We start from the raw sequence: 20,632 nt of genomic DNA on the forward strand, positions 1-20,632 counted from the left end.
CCTTTGAGGCTGACAACAGGGAGAACAACTTTGCCTTCCCAGAATTCAGTGGGGCAGATGGTCAGTGTGCCAATTCCTGAGCTCTACTTATCAATGGTTCCCACCTGGGATAAACTCTCTTAACTTGCAGGAGGGATGCATTGCTGAAGGTCAGTCACTTAATGTGTTGAGGACTAATCTTTTGTTAGATTCAACTCTGCTTAGGAAGTACCAAGGGTAGTGGAGAGCAGGTGAGAATAAAAACCTTGAAGACAACCCCTGTTAGCTTTCTCCTTTCTCCTTCTCTGGGGTTCAAACACTGTCCCAGAACAACATTCAATCTCTTACTGGCAATCTCCTTATTTTGCAATGATTTAGGCCAGTTTCTAACATTTTCACTAGGGTGATGGAGGAAGATGATTGGAGAGGTTGTCTGAGTTTTAGTAATGCCCCTGCCTCAGCACCATGCAAGAGGACATTACTATTGATGGCATAAAGAAACATTCATTGAGCACCAGTTGATGCACTGTTCTAGGCACTGAGGTAGTAGTAGTCTTCCACTAGTCGCAGACGACCATGGATCAGAGCCTTGAAGAGCCACAGGCCAAAGTGTGGCTGTGCAATCCGATATGGGAGCCGTAGCTCCTGCCACAACGAGGACATCGGAAAACTGCACTCTCTGTTGCCCGAATAGGCACTGAGGACACCAGAATATAGAAGACCCAGTCATAAGTCTCTCCATTACCCAAGCAGGGACGACCAAGACCCTGGCTTCTGTATCCTGGAGGGCAGGTACAGCGATGCCCCCCTAGAGTGTTCTCACAGATCTGGTTGTAGCGACATTCATCCATGTGTTCTAGACATTCATTAACATCTGGGGGAAGAAAGGGACAAGTTTCAAAGCTCAGGCCCCTTGCCCTCTCCTCCCTTCCCACACCCACTGACACTCATTCCCTCCTCTCATCAATCCATTCTCCAGTCACTTCCAAGATCCCATCTCCCCTCTTGCTTTGATATCAGGTGGCTGCAATGTCCAAGAGTCTAGAACTCTGTGTAACCTCTAGGCACAGAATTACAAAACCACAGAATGTCAGAGCTGGAAGAGGACCCTAGAATATAGAATATTTGAACATGATGGGACCTTAGAGCTCATCTAATTCAATTCTCTCATTTTAAAAATGGGGAAAATGAGACCCAGAAATAGGAAATTACTTGCTTAAGGTTATAAATCAAGTTACTGGTGAGTCTGGAACTAGAATCCAGGTCTCCTGATTGAGTCTAGTGCTCTTGCCATTGGATGCCCCTGGAAGACTGCCAAAAACATGTTTCTGTGGATGCCCAGGGTAAACATTCTGTTTTGAGATCCTCTAAAAACTGGTGTCTTGGTTTGAAATTACTGGATTGTAAAAGGGGAGTGGGGATACTTTCATCCCAATTTCCCATCAAGAAGCCATCACCTTCACAGCCTGTTCCATCAGCTGTTGCCTGGAAGCCAGCCTTGCAGTGGGGGAGGCACTGGTAGGAACCAAGGAGATTCACACAGCGCTGCCCATCATGACAGACAGACGTATCCCATGCACATTCATCTACATCTGCAGGTTTACACAAAGTGAAGGTGGAGGGAGGAAAAGAGGTTAGAAGGGAGAATGAAATCAATCTGTTGTATCCAGCAACCTCCCTTCCTTGTCAAAACAGTCTCCCCTGATGGTGGGCTGTCAAGACTGATGCTCACCACATACTCTGGTCACTAAAGGTTCTCACCTATCCAGCTGTTATCCCCAGCAGTTTCAGAGGGCAGGTATGCCAAGAATTCCCCTCCCTAGGCACCCTTCTCAATACAAGCACATCATCAATGCTGCCTGGGTCAGGTCCTTCCAGCCTAGAATTCTAGGCCATGAGACATCAAGAGAGTTGCAGGGAGACCATGGTCAATCTTTTCTGATGTCACCTCACAGGTAGAGACAGTCTCCTCATGTCTCCCCCTTCCCTTAGTGACCTATTATGGCTCTATCATCTAAAAATGCATCTAGCCCTTCTTTAACCTATTTTTATCTTCTGTCTGTGCTACCTTTTTAGGTAGTAAGCTCCCCAAGTTTATTCCCCACTATGTTAAGGAATTCCTTTTATTATACTAAAACCACCTTCTTCAAGCTCCAAGGAGCTCCTAGATGCTACTCTCTGGGACCAAGTGAACACCTCCATTTCGTCCTGCTCTGATCTAGCTGGGGAGTCCAGAATTCCATGATAGGGTAGATCGACAGTCATGCAGGCTGGATGAGTACAAGGTTCATGACAGTAGATGAGGAGCAGGCAGCAAAGACAATCAGAACAAGTCACCATAGTTCAAGACAGGATGTGGGAAATAGAAGCAGAGAAAAGTCTTTCCCAACTACTAGTATTGTCCTCTCTCAAACTTCTTGTTGTTCAGTTATTCAGTCATGTCTGACTCTTTGTGACCCATGAACCATAGCATGCCAATGCTTTCCATAGGGGTTTTCTTGGAAAAGATACTGGAGTAGTTTGCCATTTCCTTCCCCAATGGATTAAGGCAAACAGAAGTTGAGTGACTTACCAAGGGTCATGCAGCTAGTAAGTGTCTGAAGTTGGATTGAACTCAGGTCATCTGACTTTCAAGTCCAGCACTCTATCCACTGAACCATCTAACTGCCTCATTCTCTATAATTATTTTCTCTACATATGCTTATATAGGTACTTATTATCTTCCCAATTAGAGGCAAGCTTCTTTTTAGTAAAGGACTGTTTCATTCATTATTTTTGTATCCCCAGTACCTAGCAGAGGAGTGGGTGCTTAATATTGCTTGTTAATTGATCGATTGTTGACTGATTGACAGGTAAGAGAAGGAACTCAAGTTGGATTGTGCGAGGACCATGGATAGTGCCACAGGCCTTTTCTTGAGGGCTTTTATCCCCTACCAGCCAATGCTGTTCTGCTTGGGCACTCCCCCTTTCTTCATCAGATGTCTGTAGATATTAGTAAAGACAGTTAGGATAAGCTCTGATCCCCTTGAGGTTAAGCTATTTTCCTCATTCATCCAGAACCTTAGATATCAGTATCTAAATGTATAGATGAATTCCTTGCTCTGGATTTGGGGCTCAAAGAATTCTATAAGTCTAGAGACAGCTGTGGATTGGATGCCAGAGAAAGACTTCATATTCTTTGGCGTTGTTTCACTTGGGGTGGGTGGTAACATCCCCAAAGAAGGAACTAAGCCCTGATGCACCTCCTTTATCAGGCTTCATGGTTTTAGTAGATTTTAATCAGAATCCTTTTTCAGCCTTAAGCGGAATGATGAGGTGTATTTTTACCGCTACACCTGTCACTCTCAGTCCCTTAATCAAAGCCCCAGACTCTCTTATGCCTTTGTCCCTGGAGAGTGGTTTTCTTTTACTACTATGGACTCTTCCTTTGCTTCCAAAGGCAATGGAATTATATAGTCTTTTTTTGGTAACATGCAAAACATTTTTCTTGCTTAGTAGTTCCTAGAATTCTGTGACCTTTTGAGCTAACATCTCAATAAAAAACAAACATTGATTTCAAAAAGTATTCATTTTTCATAAAACATGAAATCTACAGTATCATACTTTCCTTCTTTTTGCAGATATACCAAACAGTCAATTAGAATTAGTTAATACCAAACTTGCAGCCAACAGCGGATGCAGACATTCCAGCAGGAGATTTATCTAACATCTTTGTTTTCTCACTAAGCCCCAGGTGATATAGTCTTCCATTAGGAAAAACTATGATGATGTAAGACATATCTGGACAATAACAGATACCAGAAGGAAGAAAGTGATAGGCAGAGAAAGTTGTAAAGGCAACTGATCCAGAGAAGTCTATCTGATAACCCATGACCCAGCACCAGAGATCCTATTCCTGAACGTCTGCCCCATGGACAAGTCCTCAGGTCACATAGCCATAGTAATGCTGGACCATAGTAAACTGGACCATGTGGAATATGTCCCACACATGCTCCCCTCACCTCTGCAATTCCTGTTGTCCCAGGCCAAGGCATACCCATCAGGACAGGAGCAAGAAAAGCGGCCTAGGGAGTTGTGGCAGGTGTGGGAACAGGGACTCTTGCTGCTGGAACATTCATCCTTATCTAGGGAAAAGGAGTGTTAATACCAAGATGACCCCTGGTGCCCGGGGGTCCCTGGGCACTGAAGAGGTAGCAAAGAATCACAAAATATTAGGGTTGGAAGAGTTCCTGAGGATCATCTTGTCCAACCTTTTCATTGTACAGATGGAAACCAAGGGCCCGAGAGGGAAATGTGACGTCAGGTCATAGATCAAGCTAGAAAGGACCTCAGAGATCATCTACTCTATGAGTCTCACACATTTTTACAGAATAGGGAAACTGAGGGCCTAGAGCATTGAAGGGACTTTGCTCCAAGTCACAAAGGAAGCAAATATCAAAGGGGGTATTTGGACCCAAGGCCTCTTGACTCCAGAGCCAGCTCTTTTCACTGTACCACACCAGGATCACACAGCTAATAAGCAACAAAACTGCTGTTTATATTCCAATCCAGTGCTCTTTCTATTGGATCATGATGAATCAGGGACATGAGACAGTCAGGTATCCTAAAGTCCAGGTTCCCTCCTCTATCAGACATGTTTCTTCTTCTTTAGCTCAGGCCTCATCCTATCTCTTAACCTGGACACATCTGGCTCAAGTACAGCTGTATATGCATGTCCCAGATGCTACCTCCAAAGCCCTGGAGGACTGAGGGGCCCTGCCCAACTCTGTTTAGTGAGAAGTCCTGCTTAAAGCAATGGAGAAGGATGGATGGAAAGAGAACTTACCGGCACAAAAGGCCTGTAGGGAATCTAGTACAAAGCCTTCAGGGCAGCCAGCTTCATTGTCCTCTGCAAGACAAATGGAGATTCTTCCCTCACGAGGTCTTCAGTATCCAACCCTCTCCTTTGAGTCCCACCAGCATCAGCCCAGCCCAAGCCCCTCCTCACCCTCATCTGGAGGGTTGGAAGATGTGCGTCTCTTTCCCTGCATCCAGTTTCCTCCTTCTCTATCTCACACCCTTCTAACACTGCCAGAGTCATCTTCCCCTAACATGGCTTCAATCACCACTTTCTTACACTCACAAACATCTAGGATGAAGACCACATGCCTCAGCTGGCGTTACAGCCTGGGCCCAATCCATATCTCTCACCCTTTCGCCCCACTGCTCCCTGAATCTACTCTAAATGGTCTCCTCATTGTCACCCTCAACACACCTTCATGCCTGCCTCTCACAAGGAAGAAAGTGATAGGCTATACATTTGCTTATTTACGTTCCCCATGTGGAATTCCTTATGCTCTTTACCCCAATTATTACTTGAAAACTTTACTTTTTGTGTTCTGAACTTAATAAACACCAATGAAAGTTCATTTCCATTTATAAAATAAAAAGGAAAACAGATCTTGCATAAAACTATAAATCTATTATGTTAGCTTGCTTTTTCCTTTATATATGTAACAAATTATTTTAACAAATTCGGGGGCAGCTAGGTGGCACAATGGATAAAGCACTGGCCCTGGATTCAGGAGGACCTGGAGTTCAAATCCAGCCTCAGACACTTGACACTTACTAGCTGTGTGACCCTGGGCCAAGTCACTTACCCCATCGTCTCACCAAAAAAACAAAACAAAACAAAACAAACAAAAAAAAGAAAAGTTTTAAAATTATTTAACAAATTCAAATTATTCAAATTCAAATGTCACTTCAAAAATTATTCTGCTTATCTGTCTTTTTCTGGTCTATTTTCTTCTGTTCTTTGCATTTTAAAAATGCCTCAATGGACCCTCTTTTCTTTCTTTTTTTTCTTTTTTGACAATCTTATGTTACTGCCTCACTTCCCCCTCCAACTGAAAAAAGAAATGGAAATGCAAAACCCTTGTGAAAACGCTTAAACAAAACAATTCCCACATTGGCTGTGTCCAGAATGTGTTTCCTGTTCTGCACCTCAGTTATTCATAGATTACCGAATCATATCTCTAGAGTTAGAAGGGAATTCAGAGGCCTCCTTAGTCTAATCTTTCATTTTACAGATGCAGAAACTGAAGCCCAGGGAGGTTAAGTGATAAGTGCTTAACAAGAGATGTGGGATTAGAACCCATGTCTTCTTCCTCAGGAGCCAATACTCCTTCCCTTGTGCCTTGAAGCCTCCCCTATTCAACTCCAACCTGTCTTTCAAAATCCAGCTCAAATTCCATCTCCTCATTCCTTTAATCAATCTAAATCTCCAGCCTTTTCCCCCACTGCTCCCTGCTAATAAGTACCCCCACTCCACTCTGACTAGTCTCATTGCCCCCAACAGATCTGCAGGCTTTCCTGCCTCTGTGTCTTTACTTGAGTATTTTCCCCACCTGGAATACCTCCTCCCTCTTCCCTTTATTTACCTAAATCTTGCCCAGCTTAGACTTCATGTCTTCCTTCACTGTCCGCTTGCTCTAATTCAGTGATTTCCCTTTCTCCTGAATTCATGCACCATTTATAGTCCTTATCACATAGTCTAACTCCGAATGACACACAATCTCATATCCTTCTATATAACTGTTTCACAGGCTGACTTTTGTTTTCCCAACTAGACTGTGAGCTCCTTGAGGGTAGGGACCATGTTCTGTGCTCTACGAATGCCCTGCTACTTTATCCACTGGTGATTTGGGGAGCATTTAGAAAATCAGACAGAGAGAAGACAGTAGTGTAGGAGAAGGTGGGGAAGGTGGGTAACCCTGTACTTTCTCACCTCCTTGGAGAGCTGTGGTGAGCTGGAATCGGAGAGCCTCTGCCCCCGGGTCAAAGGCTGAACTGACTTCTGTGGCATGAAGGTGTTGGACCAGCTGGGGCTGTGGGCCCAGGGCAGAGTCATACTGGATTGTGTGGTTGCAGTGGAAGTGAGTTGGGGCTCCATCCTTCAAAAAGGTCTGTGTGGAGTCCACGTAAAGCTGACCAGGCCCTACCTGCACATATCGTTCATGGAAATCCTGGAGCAAGATAGTAGTGGGGAGAAGGGAGGAGGGGAAGAGGAGAGGGAGAGAAGGGAGGAGAGTCAGGCCTTCCAGGACCTTAAATGGGATGATGGGCCTGGGACTCTTACTCTAGTTGCTAGAAGAACAAGCCCTGGGGCAGCTAGGTAGCACAGTAGATAGAGCACCGGCCCTGAGTCAGGAGTACCTGAGTTCAGATCGGCCTCAGATACTTGACACTTACTAGCTGTGTGACCCTGGGCAAGTCACTTAACCCCAATTGCCTCACTAAAAAAAAAAAAAAAAAAAAAAAAGAACAAGCCCTGGATTCTAGGCCTGGATCTACATCTAACTTACTAGGGCTGGGGGACTTTGGCAAATCAGTGAACTTCTCTGGGTGGCAGTTTCCCCATCTTTAAACTATGGAGATTAAGATTAAATAATTTCTGAGGTCTTGCCACCTTAAGTTGATGTCACACTTTGTGGTTTAAAGATTTTTTACAAGATTCTGTGGAGTTTTTTTTTTTTATTTTAAAAAAATTACTTTCAGTTCAAAATTCCTCTCCTTCCTTTTACCCCCTCCCCATCCACTGAGAAGGGAAGAAATGTGATACTTATTATACCTACAAAATTCACACCAAAACAATTTTCACATTAGCCATATCACAAAAACAAAAAAAGGAAAAATAAAGTGAAAAAAAAATGTTTCAATCCTGTAGGTTTTTTTTAAACTCCTCTTATAGATATAATAGGGGCTTCTAAGGGCTCATCATCTCCACCTCAGAAGTACTGACAAGGCAAAGAGATGAGTGAGATACCAGGGAAATAAAGGGAAGCTGCATACAGGTAAAACACCCTTAGGGCTGGGACTCGAACTCAGATCTTCTGACTCAAGTCCAGCTATCTTTCTATAATTCCGAACTGCCTCTATAGACCCATTGTTTCATACTGATTGAGCTTTGGGAAATCTAGGTTCTCAGGTGACACACTTGGTCACACAACCCATAACCTTTCTCATGGGACACTACTAGGAACCCAGGGAATATCACATTCAGTTTCCTTCAGGTAATCACAACTACCTGATGATGCTATTAAGTGCTTGCACATAGTAGGCACTTCATAGTGTTTTATGAATTAGAAATATCAAGGGCTGTATGGGGTAACCCTTTCCCCCCACCATGTCCTTTCTCCTAAGGGTTCTGGATCTTGAGGGAAGGCACAAGAGTTAACAATCCTCACCTGTACTTGCAGCTGGGTTGTGGCCAACACCTCAGGAATAAAGCCACTGACAACCACATCAAGCAGGAGCAGGCCATCTCTGTCCAAACCTCGGGCCACCTGGGTCAGGTGGAGCAGTTCCCCTGAAATGCCCCACCATCCACAACGTGAGTCATCAAGGCGAGAGACAGAGGACAAAGAGAGGCCCATGCACCTGATGGCCCCTAAACCCAACTCGGTTCTGGGTCCTACCCTCCCTCTTCCCACCATCAAACAGGCAGCCTCTGCTCACCTGTTGCAAACTCCACCTGGGACTCTTGCCTGAAATTGCCCCTGGTCAGAGAATAACCATTCAGGGTCTCCCCACTCTGCCCTGCCAGGACCCAATAGATAGGGGCAATGGCAACCACAAGAATTCTCATCAGTGGTCCTGAGGAGAAGAAAGGAAGAGATAAACTGGGTTAGGATCCTGCTGCAGAGGACAAGGTACACCCTATCACCACCACATAGTATTATCTTCTTGTGAGTACATGTCTTAGGGCAGCTAGTTGGTGCAGTGTATAGAGCGCCAGGCCTGAAATTAGGAAGATTCATCTTCCTAAGTTCAAATCTGGCCTAAGATATTTACTAGCTGTAAGATCCTGGGCAAGTCACTTCACCCTGTTTGCCTCAGTTTCCTCATATGTAAAATGAGCTGGAGAAGGAAATGGCAAACCACTCCAGTATCTCTGCCAAGAAAACCCTAAAGAGGGTCATGAAGAAGTCAAACATGACTGAACAAGTATATGTCTTATTTCCCAACTTAGTTTATTTATGCATTCAACAAGCATTTACTGAACCCTGACTAGCTATGTTGGGCTTTGTGCTAGGTACTGGGAAGGAAACTAAAATGAACAATGCTTTTTTAGAGGAGCCTAATCAGAAGTCTCTCTCATAATCCAAAGGTCCTGTGTGTGCACCCCAGAGAGGGCACAACTTTTTGGAGATGGGCTCTAGATCTGCAGTCAGAAGGCCTGAGCATCAATCTTGCTTCTGCCACTTACTACTGTGTGATCTTGGGCAAGATCACTTTAACTCTCTGTGCTTCAGTTTCCTCATCTGTAGAAGGAAGGGGTTGGGATAGGTGACCTCTGAGGTTTTCCTCTTCCTCTGATTCTAAATCATTGATCCTATTCTATGAATAAGATACAATTCTAGGGCAGCTAGATGGCGCAGTTGGATAAAGCACTGGCCTGGATTCAGGAGTACCTGAGTTCAAATTCGGGCCTCAGACACTTGACACTTACTAGCTTGTGACCCTGGGCAAGTCACTTAACCCCAATTGCCTCACCAAAAACATAAAAATTTTAAAAAATTAAAAAAAAAGATACAATTCTAGCCACCCTTTCTCTCTGTCTCTGTCTCTCTCACACTCACACACACACACACTCCCACAACCCAAAGCAGAGTGATGACACACCAAGTGTTTTTTTTTTAAAGGAGATCACATCTAGGGCAGCTAGGTGGCACAGTGGATAAAGCACCAGCCCTGAATTCAGGAAGACCTGAGTTCAAATCCGACCTCAGACACTTGACACTTACTGGCTGTGTGACGCTGGGCAAGTCACTTAACCCCAATTGCCTCACCAAAAAAAAAAAAAAAAGGAGATCACATCCATGTTGTAGGGTATGAGGAGAGGCAATCTGGGAAGGCTTGGTGAAAGAGGTGGAATTTAATCCAGCTAAAAGTAGGTAAGATTTCAACGGGTAATTGCCTCTTCCCCCTTCTCTGCACTCAGCTATCACCCTAGTTCAGGTCCTCGCTGACTCTCACTTGGACGATTGCAACAGCTTCTAATTGCTCCTCCTGACTCTGGTCTCCCCACTTTCCAGTCCATTTTCCACACTACTGAAAAAGTGATTTTCCTAAAATACAGGTCTAAGCATGTCTCCCTCCTAGTTAATACATTCCAGTGGTTCCCTATTTCCCCTAGGATCAAATATAAACTCCTCTATTTGGCTTTTAAAGGCCTTCCCAACTTGGCCCAAACCTAACTTTTCAACCTTGCCAGCATCACTGCTCTTACTGATGCTACTGCTACTCCTCCTAGCTAGCATTTATATAGCACTCTAGGGTTTGCAAAGTACTTTTTATATGCAATATGCTATCTCATTTACTTACCCTCTTTTTACAAACTACCATATTGGTTTTGGTTTTGGCAGCAATCAGGGTGAAGTGACTTGCCCAGGGTCACACAGCTAGTAAGTGTCAAGAGTCTGAGGCCACATTTGAACTCAAGTCTTCGTGACTCCAGGGCTGCTGCTCTATCTACTTTGTCACCTAGCTGCCCCCATTATTGTTCTTAATGCATACACTCCATTTCCATCCCTGAATCTTTGCACTGGCTGTCCCCTCTGCCTAGAGTGCATCCCTTTCTCACCTCTACCTCTTAGAATCCCTAATTTCCTTCAAAACTCAGCTCAGTAGCTGCTTTCTACATGAAGACTTTCCTGATTTCCCCAGTGGCTAGAGCTGTCCCCCTCAAAATGACTTTGTATTCATTTAATACATGCTTGTATGCATACATGTTATCTTCCGCAGAGAGAATGTAATCTCCCAGATGACAGAAACCATTTCACTTTTGTGTAAAGAATTAAATGTTATTTGAGGCTTTATATGACCCCCCCCCCCCATCTTTTGGCTAGAATTTTAAAACCTCAGTGCATGCACTGGCCTGGGCTGCAGACGCAGGGGCAGGGTGCTCCACCCACTGGGTTGTATCTGTCGCCATGGCGCTGTCACCTCACATCATCACCACTCGCCGAGGCCCTACCTGGGCCTTGCAAAATTATAATGACTAGAAGCCCAGTGAGGGCAGTCATGTGACTGTCAGAGCTGGCAGACGCATGTGGCTTGGGGCTAGGTGAGGTCAGCTGGGGTCTGCTGGGAAGAAGGAGGTTTTCGCCATTCTAGCTTGAAGCTGGAAGGCAATGGGATGCTGTTGTGTGTTCTCAGCTGATTCCTGGGTGGTGGTGTGATTCAGGTTGTATTATTTCCCTTTCCCCATTTTATTTCCTTTCCCTTAATCCTACCGATCCTGTTTGTGTTTTTTAAGTTCATTCTTCTTAAATAAATCCTGCTCGGTCTTGAGGGAGGCTGTCGGTCTCCTTCCTGCCCCAATATAAGATAACACTCCCCAATAAAATTGGCCCCGGGCAGCTAGATGGTGCAGTGGTTAAAGCACCGGCCCTGGATTCAGGAGTACCTGAGTTCAAATCCGGCCTCCGACACTTGACACTTACTAGCTGTGTGGACTCTGGGCAAGTCACTTAAACACCCATTGCCTTAAAAAAAAAAAAATTGGTCCCTACATTTGTCTTTGTATTCCTGGCACCCCTCACACCAGTTATAGGCATGTGTTGTTGTCCTAGTTGTTTTTCAGTCATGTCCAACCCCCATTTTGGGTTTCTTGTTACATTTGGCAAAGATACTGGAACGGTTTGCCCATTTCCTTCTCCAGCTCATTTTTCAGATGAGAAAACTGAGGCAAACAGGGTTAAGTGACTTTCCCAGGGTCCCACAGCTAGTAGGTATCTGAGGCCAGACTTGAACTCAGGTCTTCTTGATTACAGGCCCTATGCTCTATCCACTTTGCTGCCCAACCAGGCATGTATATGGAGTTTAATAATTGTTTGTTTAATTGATTAATTGCTGGGTAGATACAAGAGTAAAAAAGGGCATTTCAAAAATAGGAAATAGCCTGGATGAAAACACAGGGGCAGGAAATCAGAGGGAATGTCCAGGGGATGGAAAATAGTAAAAATAAATAAATAAATAAACATTTTAAAATTAAAAAAAAAGAAAGAAAGAAAATAGTCCAGTTTGATAGGGACTGATAGGGAATTATTTGATGAAGCCAGACATGTATATTAGGGCCAGCTTGTGGAGGGCTTTGAAGGCCATGGACTCTATTGTGCAGGCAGGAGGTTTTTGAAGAGGAGAATTCCATGATCATAGTTGAGCTTTAGGGAAGATTAAATCTGACAAAGTGTGAGTATGGATAAATGAGGAGAGATTGCATATGGGGGAAAGCAGTTAGGAGGCTATATAAATTGTCCAAGCGAGAATTAATAAGGCCTGATCTAAGGTGGTGACAGCATCAATGGTGAACCAGGTCTGGATACAACAGATGTTGCAGAATCTAAGGGCAGGATATTGCCTTACATTCTTTGTGCCATAATAATAATAATAATAATAATATATAATAATAATAATAATAACTAATGTTTATATAGTGCTTAGAGGTGAACAAAGGGCTTTTGCTCATAACAACCTTGGAAATTAAAGGCCATTACAAGTATAATATTTCCATTTCACAGATGTGGAAACTGAAGCTTAGAAAGATTAAGTGACTTCTCCAAGGTCATATGGGCTAGTATAGGTCAGAGCTGAGATCTGAATACAGGTCTTCAGGCTTGAAGTCCAAAGTTTGTTCAACTATACCACATTGCGGGGGCAGCTAGGTGGCGCAGTGGATAAAGCACCAGCCCTGGAGTTCAGGAGGACCTGAGTTCAAATCCAGCCTCAGAACACTTGACACTTACTAGCTGTGTGACCCTGGGCAAGTCACTTAACCCTCATTGCCCTGCAAAAAAAAAAAACAAAAAAACTATACCACTTTGCAAAACACATAGAAACTACTCAGTGGATGTTTGGCTGGTTTAATAACCTTCTTCTGAGCTGAGCCTAGGTTTCTGCCCCCTTTGCCATCTTGGTCTTTAACTATTTCTCCAGGGCTGATTAGGTCCAGGAAATTAATTGCATTTACCTGATCCAAGAAAGCTCAGATATACAAGCCAGAATCAGACAATTTATTGATTTTCAATGTGAAATTCAATTCAACTCAGTAAGTTTTTATTAGGCACCTACTATGTGCCAGGCACTGTGTTGGAGATGCAAAGACAGAGTCCTGGTTGTCAGTATCAAAAGAATGGCTTCTTGAAGCAGGAGCTATTGGGTCAATTCAATTCAATCCATTCTGGTAGACATTTATTAAATTCCTACTGTGAGCAAAGCACTATTCTAAGTATGAGGAATCAAAGATCAAATGAAAAATAGTCTCTGACCTCAGAAAACTTATAGTCTACTGGAGGAAAATAGGGCATCGTGATCATTCTCACACTTGACTTTTCTCTGTGTCCAAGCTCAGACCTCTCCCAACTCAGCCCCATCCTCTAGACTTAAGAGAAGCAAGGAAAGAACAAGATCTCCAAGTTATGGACCTCAAAAGAATTGACCCCCCTCATATCAATGAGCTTGCAAGCCAAATAGAAATTCAGGAGAGAGAAGCAGGGATGGCCCTGCGCCTCACAGTGACCCCAATTTGTTCTCCAAGGAAACTCTTCAGGACCCTGCTGAGCCAGCATTCGGGAATCCTCAGCTGCCCCTTCTGATGGCAACCAGCTGAGACAGTGAAGTTTAGCAGGTCACCCACTAGCAGAGTAGAGATCCAAATGACCTTCAGGCCAAAGTCTAATGGTCTTCCAACCATTAACACAAGCCAACCTTGAATAGGCTGGGCTTTAAAGAAGCTGCCCCAAAAGAGTTGAGTCAGCTCCTACAAGGGGTTGTGCTTCCCCCTTTTTAGTGGATGACCTAGCATCTGACAGCCCCGCCCTGGGGCCACCAGGAAGGCACCTGGGAAGGCCACACCACTGAGATACCATTAGAAAGGGATTTGTTGAAGTGTCTCTAAGATCAACACAGTAACTGGTATATAGTAAGCAACTTAATAAATGTTTTTTCTTTTTATTTCATTAGCAACTCTCCCCTTGTCCCCAAAGTAGGCTGAAACAATGGCTCAAAAGCGCCATTAATTGGCAATGCCCTTCTGTGGTCTTTATGTGAGTTGAATTTTCCAACCACATCATTTTGTTATCAACTAGTCTTGGACTTTCTACAGATCTCAGCTCTTGTTAAAGGGCTTTATTGAACAGTCTCAGGGCTGCTAGTAGCACAATGATGGAGCACTAGCCCGGAGTCAGGAAGACTCATCTTCCTGAGTTCAAATCTGCCTTCTGATATTTACTAGCTGTGTGACCCTGGGCAAGTCACTTAACCCTGTTTGCCTCAGCTTCCTCATCTAGTAAAATGAGAAGGAAGTGGCAAACCACTCCAGTATCTGTCAAGAAAACCTCAAATGCTGGGGGTGGAGCCAAGATGCAGAGGAAAGACATTAAACACACAGAGCTTCCTGACACAATTACCCCCCAAACAGTAATAAAACAAGCCCTGGAGTGGCAAAACCCACAAAGAGATGCTGAGATTGTTTTCCAGATTAAAGGGGCCATACTGGCTGTGAGCAGAATCCAAAACCCCTACCCCCTCCCCCCAGATTATGCTGACACAGATCCCAAACAACGCCTGCAAGGGGAATTATATACCTAGCCGCTGAAGCATTTGCATCTTTTGGAACTAAGCTTACCATCAGGTGAAAGGGCTGAACAGCCTAACGAGGGGGGTGGAAAACACAGGGGTGTCTGTAGGACCTGAGGAGGAGTTCAAATATCCCACTCCAGCAGGGAACCAGGAAGAAACCTTGAGTGGGCGGGGAAGCTGAGGTGGGGAAGGGGCACAGGCTTGTTGAAGCTAACAACCACCACAGCACTCTGCTGGCTGGTTAACTAGGAAGTTGGCTTGAGGTTTACCTTTGGACCAGAGAACAGGCCAGGTGAGAGAAAAACCTTCCCTCCCTCAAACCAAAACACCTGGGACCCTCTAAAGCTTGACACAGTGTAGCTTGCAAGTAGGGGCCCTCATCATAAGAGGAAGCTAAAAGTCAAGTAAAAAACAGCAAGATGAGCAAGCAAAGAAAGTTTGAGAACAATAGAAAGTTTCTTTAGTGACAAGAAAGGTCGAGGTGCACCCTCAGAAGAGGATAACAACCTCAGGGCCCCTACATCCAAAGCTTCCAAGAAAAATATGAATTGGTCTCAGGCCATGGAAGCACTCAAAGGGACTTTGAAGAGGAAAGTAGAAGAAATAGAAGAAGATTTAGAGAGGTGGAGGGAAAGATGGAAAGAGAAATGAGAGAAATGCAGAAGAGCTATGAGAAAAAAGTCAAACAGCTTGAAAAGCCAAATGGAAAAGGAGATAAAAAAGCTGTTCTCATGAAATTATTGCCTAAGAACTAGGATCGAACAAATGGAAGCTAGTGACTTTATCAGAAACCAAGATACAGTATAGCAAATCCAAATGAATTAAAAAAAAAAATAGAGGGCAATATGAAATATCTCTACTTGGAAAAACAACTGACCTGGAAAATAGATCCAGGAGAGATAATTTGAAAATCATTGGACTACCTGAAAACCAATGACCAAAATAAGAGTTTAGATGGCATCTTGCCAAGAGATCAATCAGGGGGAAATGCCCCTGATATTCTAGAAGCAGAAGGCAAAATAGAAATTGAAAGAATCCACCAATCACCTCCTGAAAGAAGATCCCAAAAGGAAAACCTCCAAATTCCAGAGCTCCCAGGTCAAGGAGAAAATATTTGCAACCAGCTAGAAAAAGGAATTCAAATACTGCGGAGCTCAATAAGGATAAAACCAAGATCTAGTAGTATCTACATTAAAGGACCAGAGGGCGTGGAATATGATATTTCAGAGAGCAAAGGAAGTGGGACTACAGCCAAGAATCATGTACCCCGCAAAACTGAGTATAATCTTTCAGAGGAAAAAGGAGGGACTTTCAGGCATTTTGTGATGAAAAGACCTGAACTGAATAGAAAAATTTGACTTTCAAATACAAGACCCTGGAAAAGCATAGAAAGGTAAACAGGAAAAAGACTTCATGAGGGATATTAAAAGATTGAACTGTTTACATTCCTACTTGGGAAGATAATACTTCAAACTCATAAGAACTTTCTCAGTAAGGAATTCACAGAAGACACCGGTCTGAACTGAACATGAAGGGATGATATCTGTAAAGCATTTATGTTTTGTTCTTTGTGGGGCAGACAGGGTGGGGTGTCTTATGTCTGGGGCCAGATTTGGGCTTGGGGCCTCCTGGGTCCATGGCTGGTGCTTTGTCCTCTGTGCCACCTAACTAACCCATGATGACAACTTTAAAATAGGGTTGAGGGGTAGGAGGAATAGACTGGGGGAGGGGGAAGGGGAGAGATGGTCTGGGGAGACGTAATTCACATGAAGGAAACAAGAAAAAAAGCTTATGGAGGGGAGGGGAAAAGAGGGAAGGAGTGGGGGAGTGAGGGAACCTTAATATCATCAGAATTGGCTAAAAGAGGGACTAACATACAAACTCAAGTGGGTATAGTAATATATTTTTGCCCTGAGGGAAAGTGGGAGGGGAGGGAGATAAGGGGAGGGGGGAAGAGGGGAAGGAGGGAAGGGCAGATTGAGGGAGAGAGCTAAACACTTTCAAGGAAGGTGAAGATGTTCTGCATAACTGCACAAGTATGACACATTGAATTGCTTGATTTCATAGGGAGGGTTAAGGAGGGAGGGAGGAAAAAAAATTTAGAACATAGAATTTGCTCAAAGACCTTAATCTCATCAGAGTGGGCTCAAGGAGGGAATAACATTCACACCCACTTGGGAGGGGTAATCTATTTAACCCTACAGGAAAGTAGGAGGAGAAGAGGATAAGGAGGGAAGGGTGAAAGAAGGGAGTGCAGAGCAGGGGAGGGGACAGTCAGAAGGAAAACACTTTTGAGGAGGAATAGGGTAAAAGAAGATAGAAAGTGTAGTAAATATCATGGGAAGGGAATAGGATGGAAGGAAATAGCTATGATGATTGATTATAATGCAAAATGTATGGTACCTACTTAGCTAGGCTATTATGAAGAAAATTCTTTGTCAAGTTTAAGGTACAATATACAGGTTATGATGAACAGGATACTATCAGAAAAACCTGGAAAGACCTACATGAACTGCAGCAGAGTGAAATGTACTGTATACAAAATAACAGCAATAGTGTAAGATAATCTGCTGGGAAGCATGTGGTTATTTTCAGCAAGGAAATGATCCAATATAACCCTGAAGGACTTATGAAAATTGCAACCCATCTACGGAGAAAGATAGTATCTGAAAACAAATGGAAACACATTTTTAAAGATTTTTTTCTTCTTTGACAATTCCTTAATCTGAAGTTTTGTTTTTACTGTTTTCTCTCACAACCTATCTAATGTGGGACTGTTATCCATGACTACTCATGTATAACTTATTTTGAATTGCTTGAGTTCTTGGGGGGGGGGGGTGGGAAGGGAGGGAGGAACAGAAGTTGGAACACAAAGTTTTAAAAAATAGATGTCAAAATTTGTTTTTGCATATATTTTGGAAAATAAAATTCTTAAATAAATAAAAATTTTTTAAAAGAAAAAAAGAAAACCTCAAAAGGGGCCACAGTCACACATGACCAAAAAAATGACTGAATTGAACTGAACTAAAGAGTCCATATAACTTTATTCCCCACTTTTCCCCCACTCCATCTCTGCCCAGAAACATTGCCATTCTTTCTACCACTGTTCCTTTCTAAGTGCTTGGTAATCCCAAGGAAGGGATTACAAGTGTTGGTGCTTGTCTACAAATTCTCACCTCAAGTGAGAGGAACAAAGTAGGGACTAAAGGTTTGGAAGATGACTCACTGCCTAGGGAAAGCACAGATGATTTCACATGCTGAGCATCCTGGTCTGATCCTCAGTCTAATTTGGTTTTGTTTTCCTAAAGATGAAGTCATTTATCCATGTGAGCCCTAGCCATCAGAGCACCAACTTATTTAATAGCTTAAGGTTCATAAAATGCTGCCCTCATGAGCCTGTGAAATAAGTAGTGGCAAAGTGGAGAGACTTGCTATTGGCTCCCTATCACCTCCAGAATCAAATAGATTCCTGTTTGACATTCAAAGTCTTGTTCCCCACCAACTTTCCAGTCTTCTCATACCCTATACCCCACCACATACTCTGGGATCCAATGAAACTGGCTTTCCTGCTCCTCGGCTTTGAGCGTTCTCTCTGGTTGTCCCTCATGCCTGGAATGCTCTCCCTCATCTCTGGCTCCCACCTTCCCCAGCCTCCTAGTCCCAGCTAAAATCTCACCTTCAATAGGAAGCCTTTCCCAATCCCTCTTAATTCTAGTGCCTTCCCTCTGAGAGTTTCTCCATTTGTTTAGCCTATATGTAGCTTGTTTGTACATATTTGTTTGCCTGTATTTTCCCAATTAGACTATGAGCTCCTTCAGGGCAGGGGCTGGGTTTTTGGTTTTTTGGGGGGTTTTTTTGCAGGGCAATGAGGATTAAGTGACTTGCCCAGGGTCACACAGCTAGTAAGTGTCAAGTGTCTGAGGCCTGATTTGAATTCAACTCCTCCTGAATCCAGGGCCAGTGCTCTATTCACTGCACCACCTAGCTGTCCCACTGTTTTTTTTTTTTAACCTTTGTTTCCTCAGTGCTTAGCACAGTGTCTGACACTCCCTTCCCCTCCCCTCCCCTCCCCTCCCCTCCCCTCCCCTCCTCTCTTCTCCTCTCCTTAAGGCACTTAAGAAATGTTTATTGTTAGACTGACTGACCGACCACTGGCAACTTACTTTACCATTCACCCTCAGGTTCCTCATCTGTAAAATGGGGATATCATCATCATTTACCTCCAGACCAATTGAGATAAAGTACTTTATGGGTATATATCTATATCTATAAATATACATGCATATACATATATGTATGTGTATGTGATATATATCACATGCACACCTATATTGATATTTAGACACATATGGATGTACATACATATATACACACATCTATATGCCTAGTACTATTATTATTGTCTCCATTTATAGAAGAGTAACCTCAAGCTCAGAGTAACATGACTTGCCCAAGGTGACACAGCTAATGAACAGGAGTCAGGGCTTTTCAAATCAAGGGCTTCTGACTCTTACCATCCATTTTTCCCTCTGCACCTCTGACTTTAATGGAATCAGGGTGACTGTTTTTGGTTTGAGCAGGGGCCCAAACACACTGCAGAAGGCATTTCTTGGTGGACTGTGCCAGCTGCTGGGCGTGGGGTTGTGGGCAGTCCCACATCAGGTTTGGATTTGGTGTCACACCAACTTACCCACGTCTGGGGGGATGTTGTTGATGCTGCTTTGGATTGTGGTGGCTCCATCATCAGCCTCCTGAAGCACACTGGTGTTGAGAGAGGCCCCACCAAATTCCTGGCCATTGATCATGCCCGCCATGCTGCCCCAGCTCCCCCGGGGCTCTCCTATGAACAAAGGAAAGATGAGACACCCTGTGGTGCGGTGGAAATAGGCCCAGGTAAGAGGCATCTGGAGAACTAAATTCTAGTCCTGACTCTGCCACCCACTGAGTGGTGGGTACCCTTGGGCAAGGGGCTTCCCCTCTTGAACCTTTGTCTATAAGATATAGCTCCTTCCAGTTCTAATGTTCTTTGGAAACTGTGATGCCTTGGAAGAAGTGAAAAAATGCCATTGCTTTTTAGGCACGAGAGGTAGCTCCGTAGGCCAAGAAGCCCAATGCCCACATGACGAAGCTTTCTCTGCTCTCTATCCCTGACTAGCAACAAACTAGACAAGCTCTATCAACAGCCCATGGATGTGCCTGTTGCTTGGGTCTGGTTGAATTGTCAGGCCACCTGCCAGACTGTCTGGAAGCACAGGCTTCGTTCCTCCAAGTTAATCAAATGTACATCGTAGGCACAGGGGAGTACTTCCTCTGGCAAGTGGGCCAGCTGTCTAAACCGGGCAGATGGCATGCCAGGGGACAAGATACAGAAGCTATCCTGCCTCTCCACTTACCAGATCTCAGGGGAAATTAGCAACCAATTGCCTATAATGTATTCAAAACAAAACAAAATACAGAATATTAAACCACCTCCCTCCTCCACAATTTCAACTCAAAAGACTGGAGTTATTTTTCTAGGAAGTGATAGCATCTCAGAGACACTGTAGTTGAACTTTTATGAGATTAATTGCCATCCTGGAAAGTCCCTTGACAACATCCTTTACTGGGGAGGGTAAGGGCAAGGAAAGAAGATAGTTAAGGGAAATGAGCCTTCAGTGATCTTCATTAGAAGGAAACAGGAACTAAGAAACTAGCACATGCTAGGGTGACCCTTCGGGAGGGGACTGGACAATGTTGAAGGGGCACCAAGTTTATGTCTACTCATTACTCTGATATGTTCATGTATTAAACAGCCAAGTGTTTTGGTTTTGAGTACCAACTGAGGCAGGTGCTAAGCAAACATTTAGCCACTCCACAACCAGTCATGTCAGAGAACATGAGGAGACCTGGTAGGGAAAAGGGCCAAAGAAGATGGTATAGACAAAGGGCAGTGCTCTTTGGACAAAGCTTCAGGGGAAGGGAAGGTGTCCCCTAAACAGCTTAACACCAGGCAGGGTACCAGGCTCTAGAAAATTGAGGTGAATGAGATTAG

The 20,632-nt window shown here is 43.9% G+C and overlaps 1 protein-coding gene across 1 annotated transcript in view; it reads right to left on the reverse strand.

Annotated features, from left to right (window-relative positions):
- The window catches only part of HMCN2 (hemicentin 2), a 191,600-nt gene that overhangs the window by 8,303 nt on the left and 162,665 nt on the right, over window positions 1-20,632 (reverse strand). The window contains 8 exon segments of the mRNA XM_043980824.1: window positions 725-853; window positions 1,437-1,571; window positions 3,981-4,103; window positions 4,805-4,867; window positions 6,746-6,983; window positions 8,205-8,326; window positions 8,476-8,613; window positions 19,292-19,441. Of these exon segments, the coding sequence (XP_043836759.1) occupies window positions 725-853; window positions 1,437-1,571; window positions 3,981-4,103; window positions 4,805-4,867; window positions 6,746-6,983; window positions 8,205-8,326; window positions 8,476-8,613; window positions 19,292-19,441 (1,098 nt within the window).

The sequence above is a fragment of the Dromiciops gliroides genome, chromosome 2 (assembly GCF_019393635.1).
Source record: "Dromiciops gliroides isolate mDroGli1 chromosome 2, mDroGli1.pri, whole genome shotgun sequence".
In the NCBI taxonomy this organism is placed as follows: Eukaryota; Metazoa; Chordata; class Mammalia; order Microbiotheria; family Microbiotheriidae; genus Dromiciops; species Dromiciops gliroides.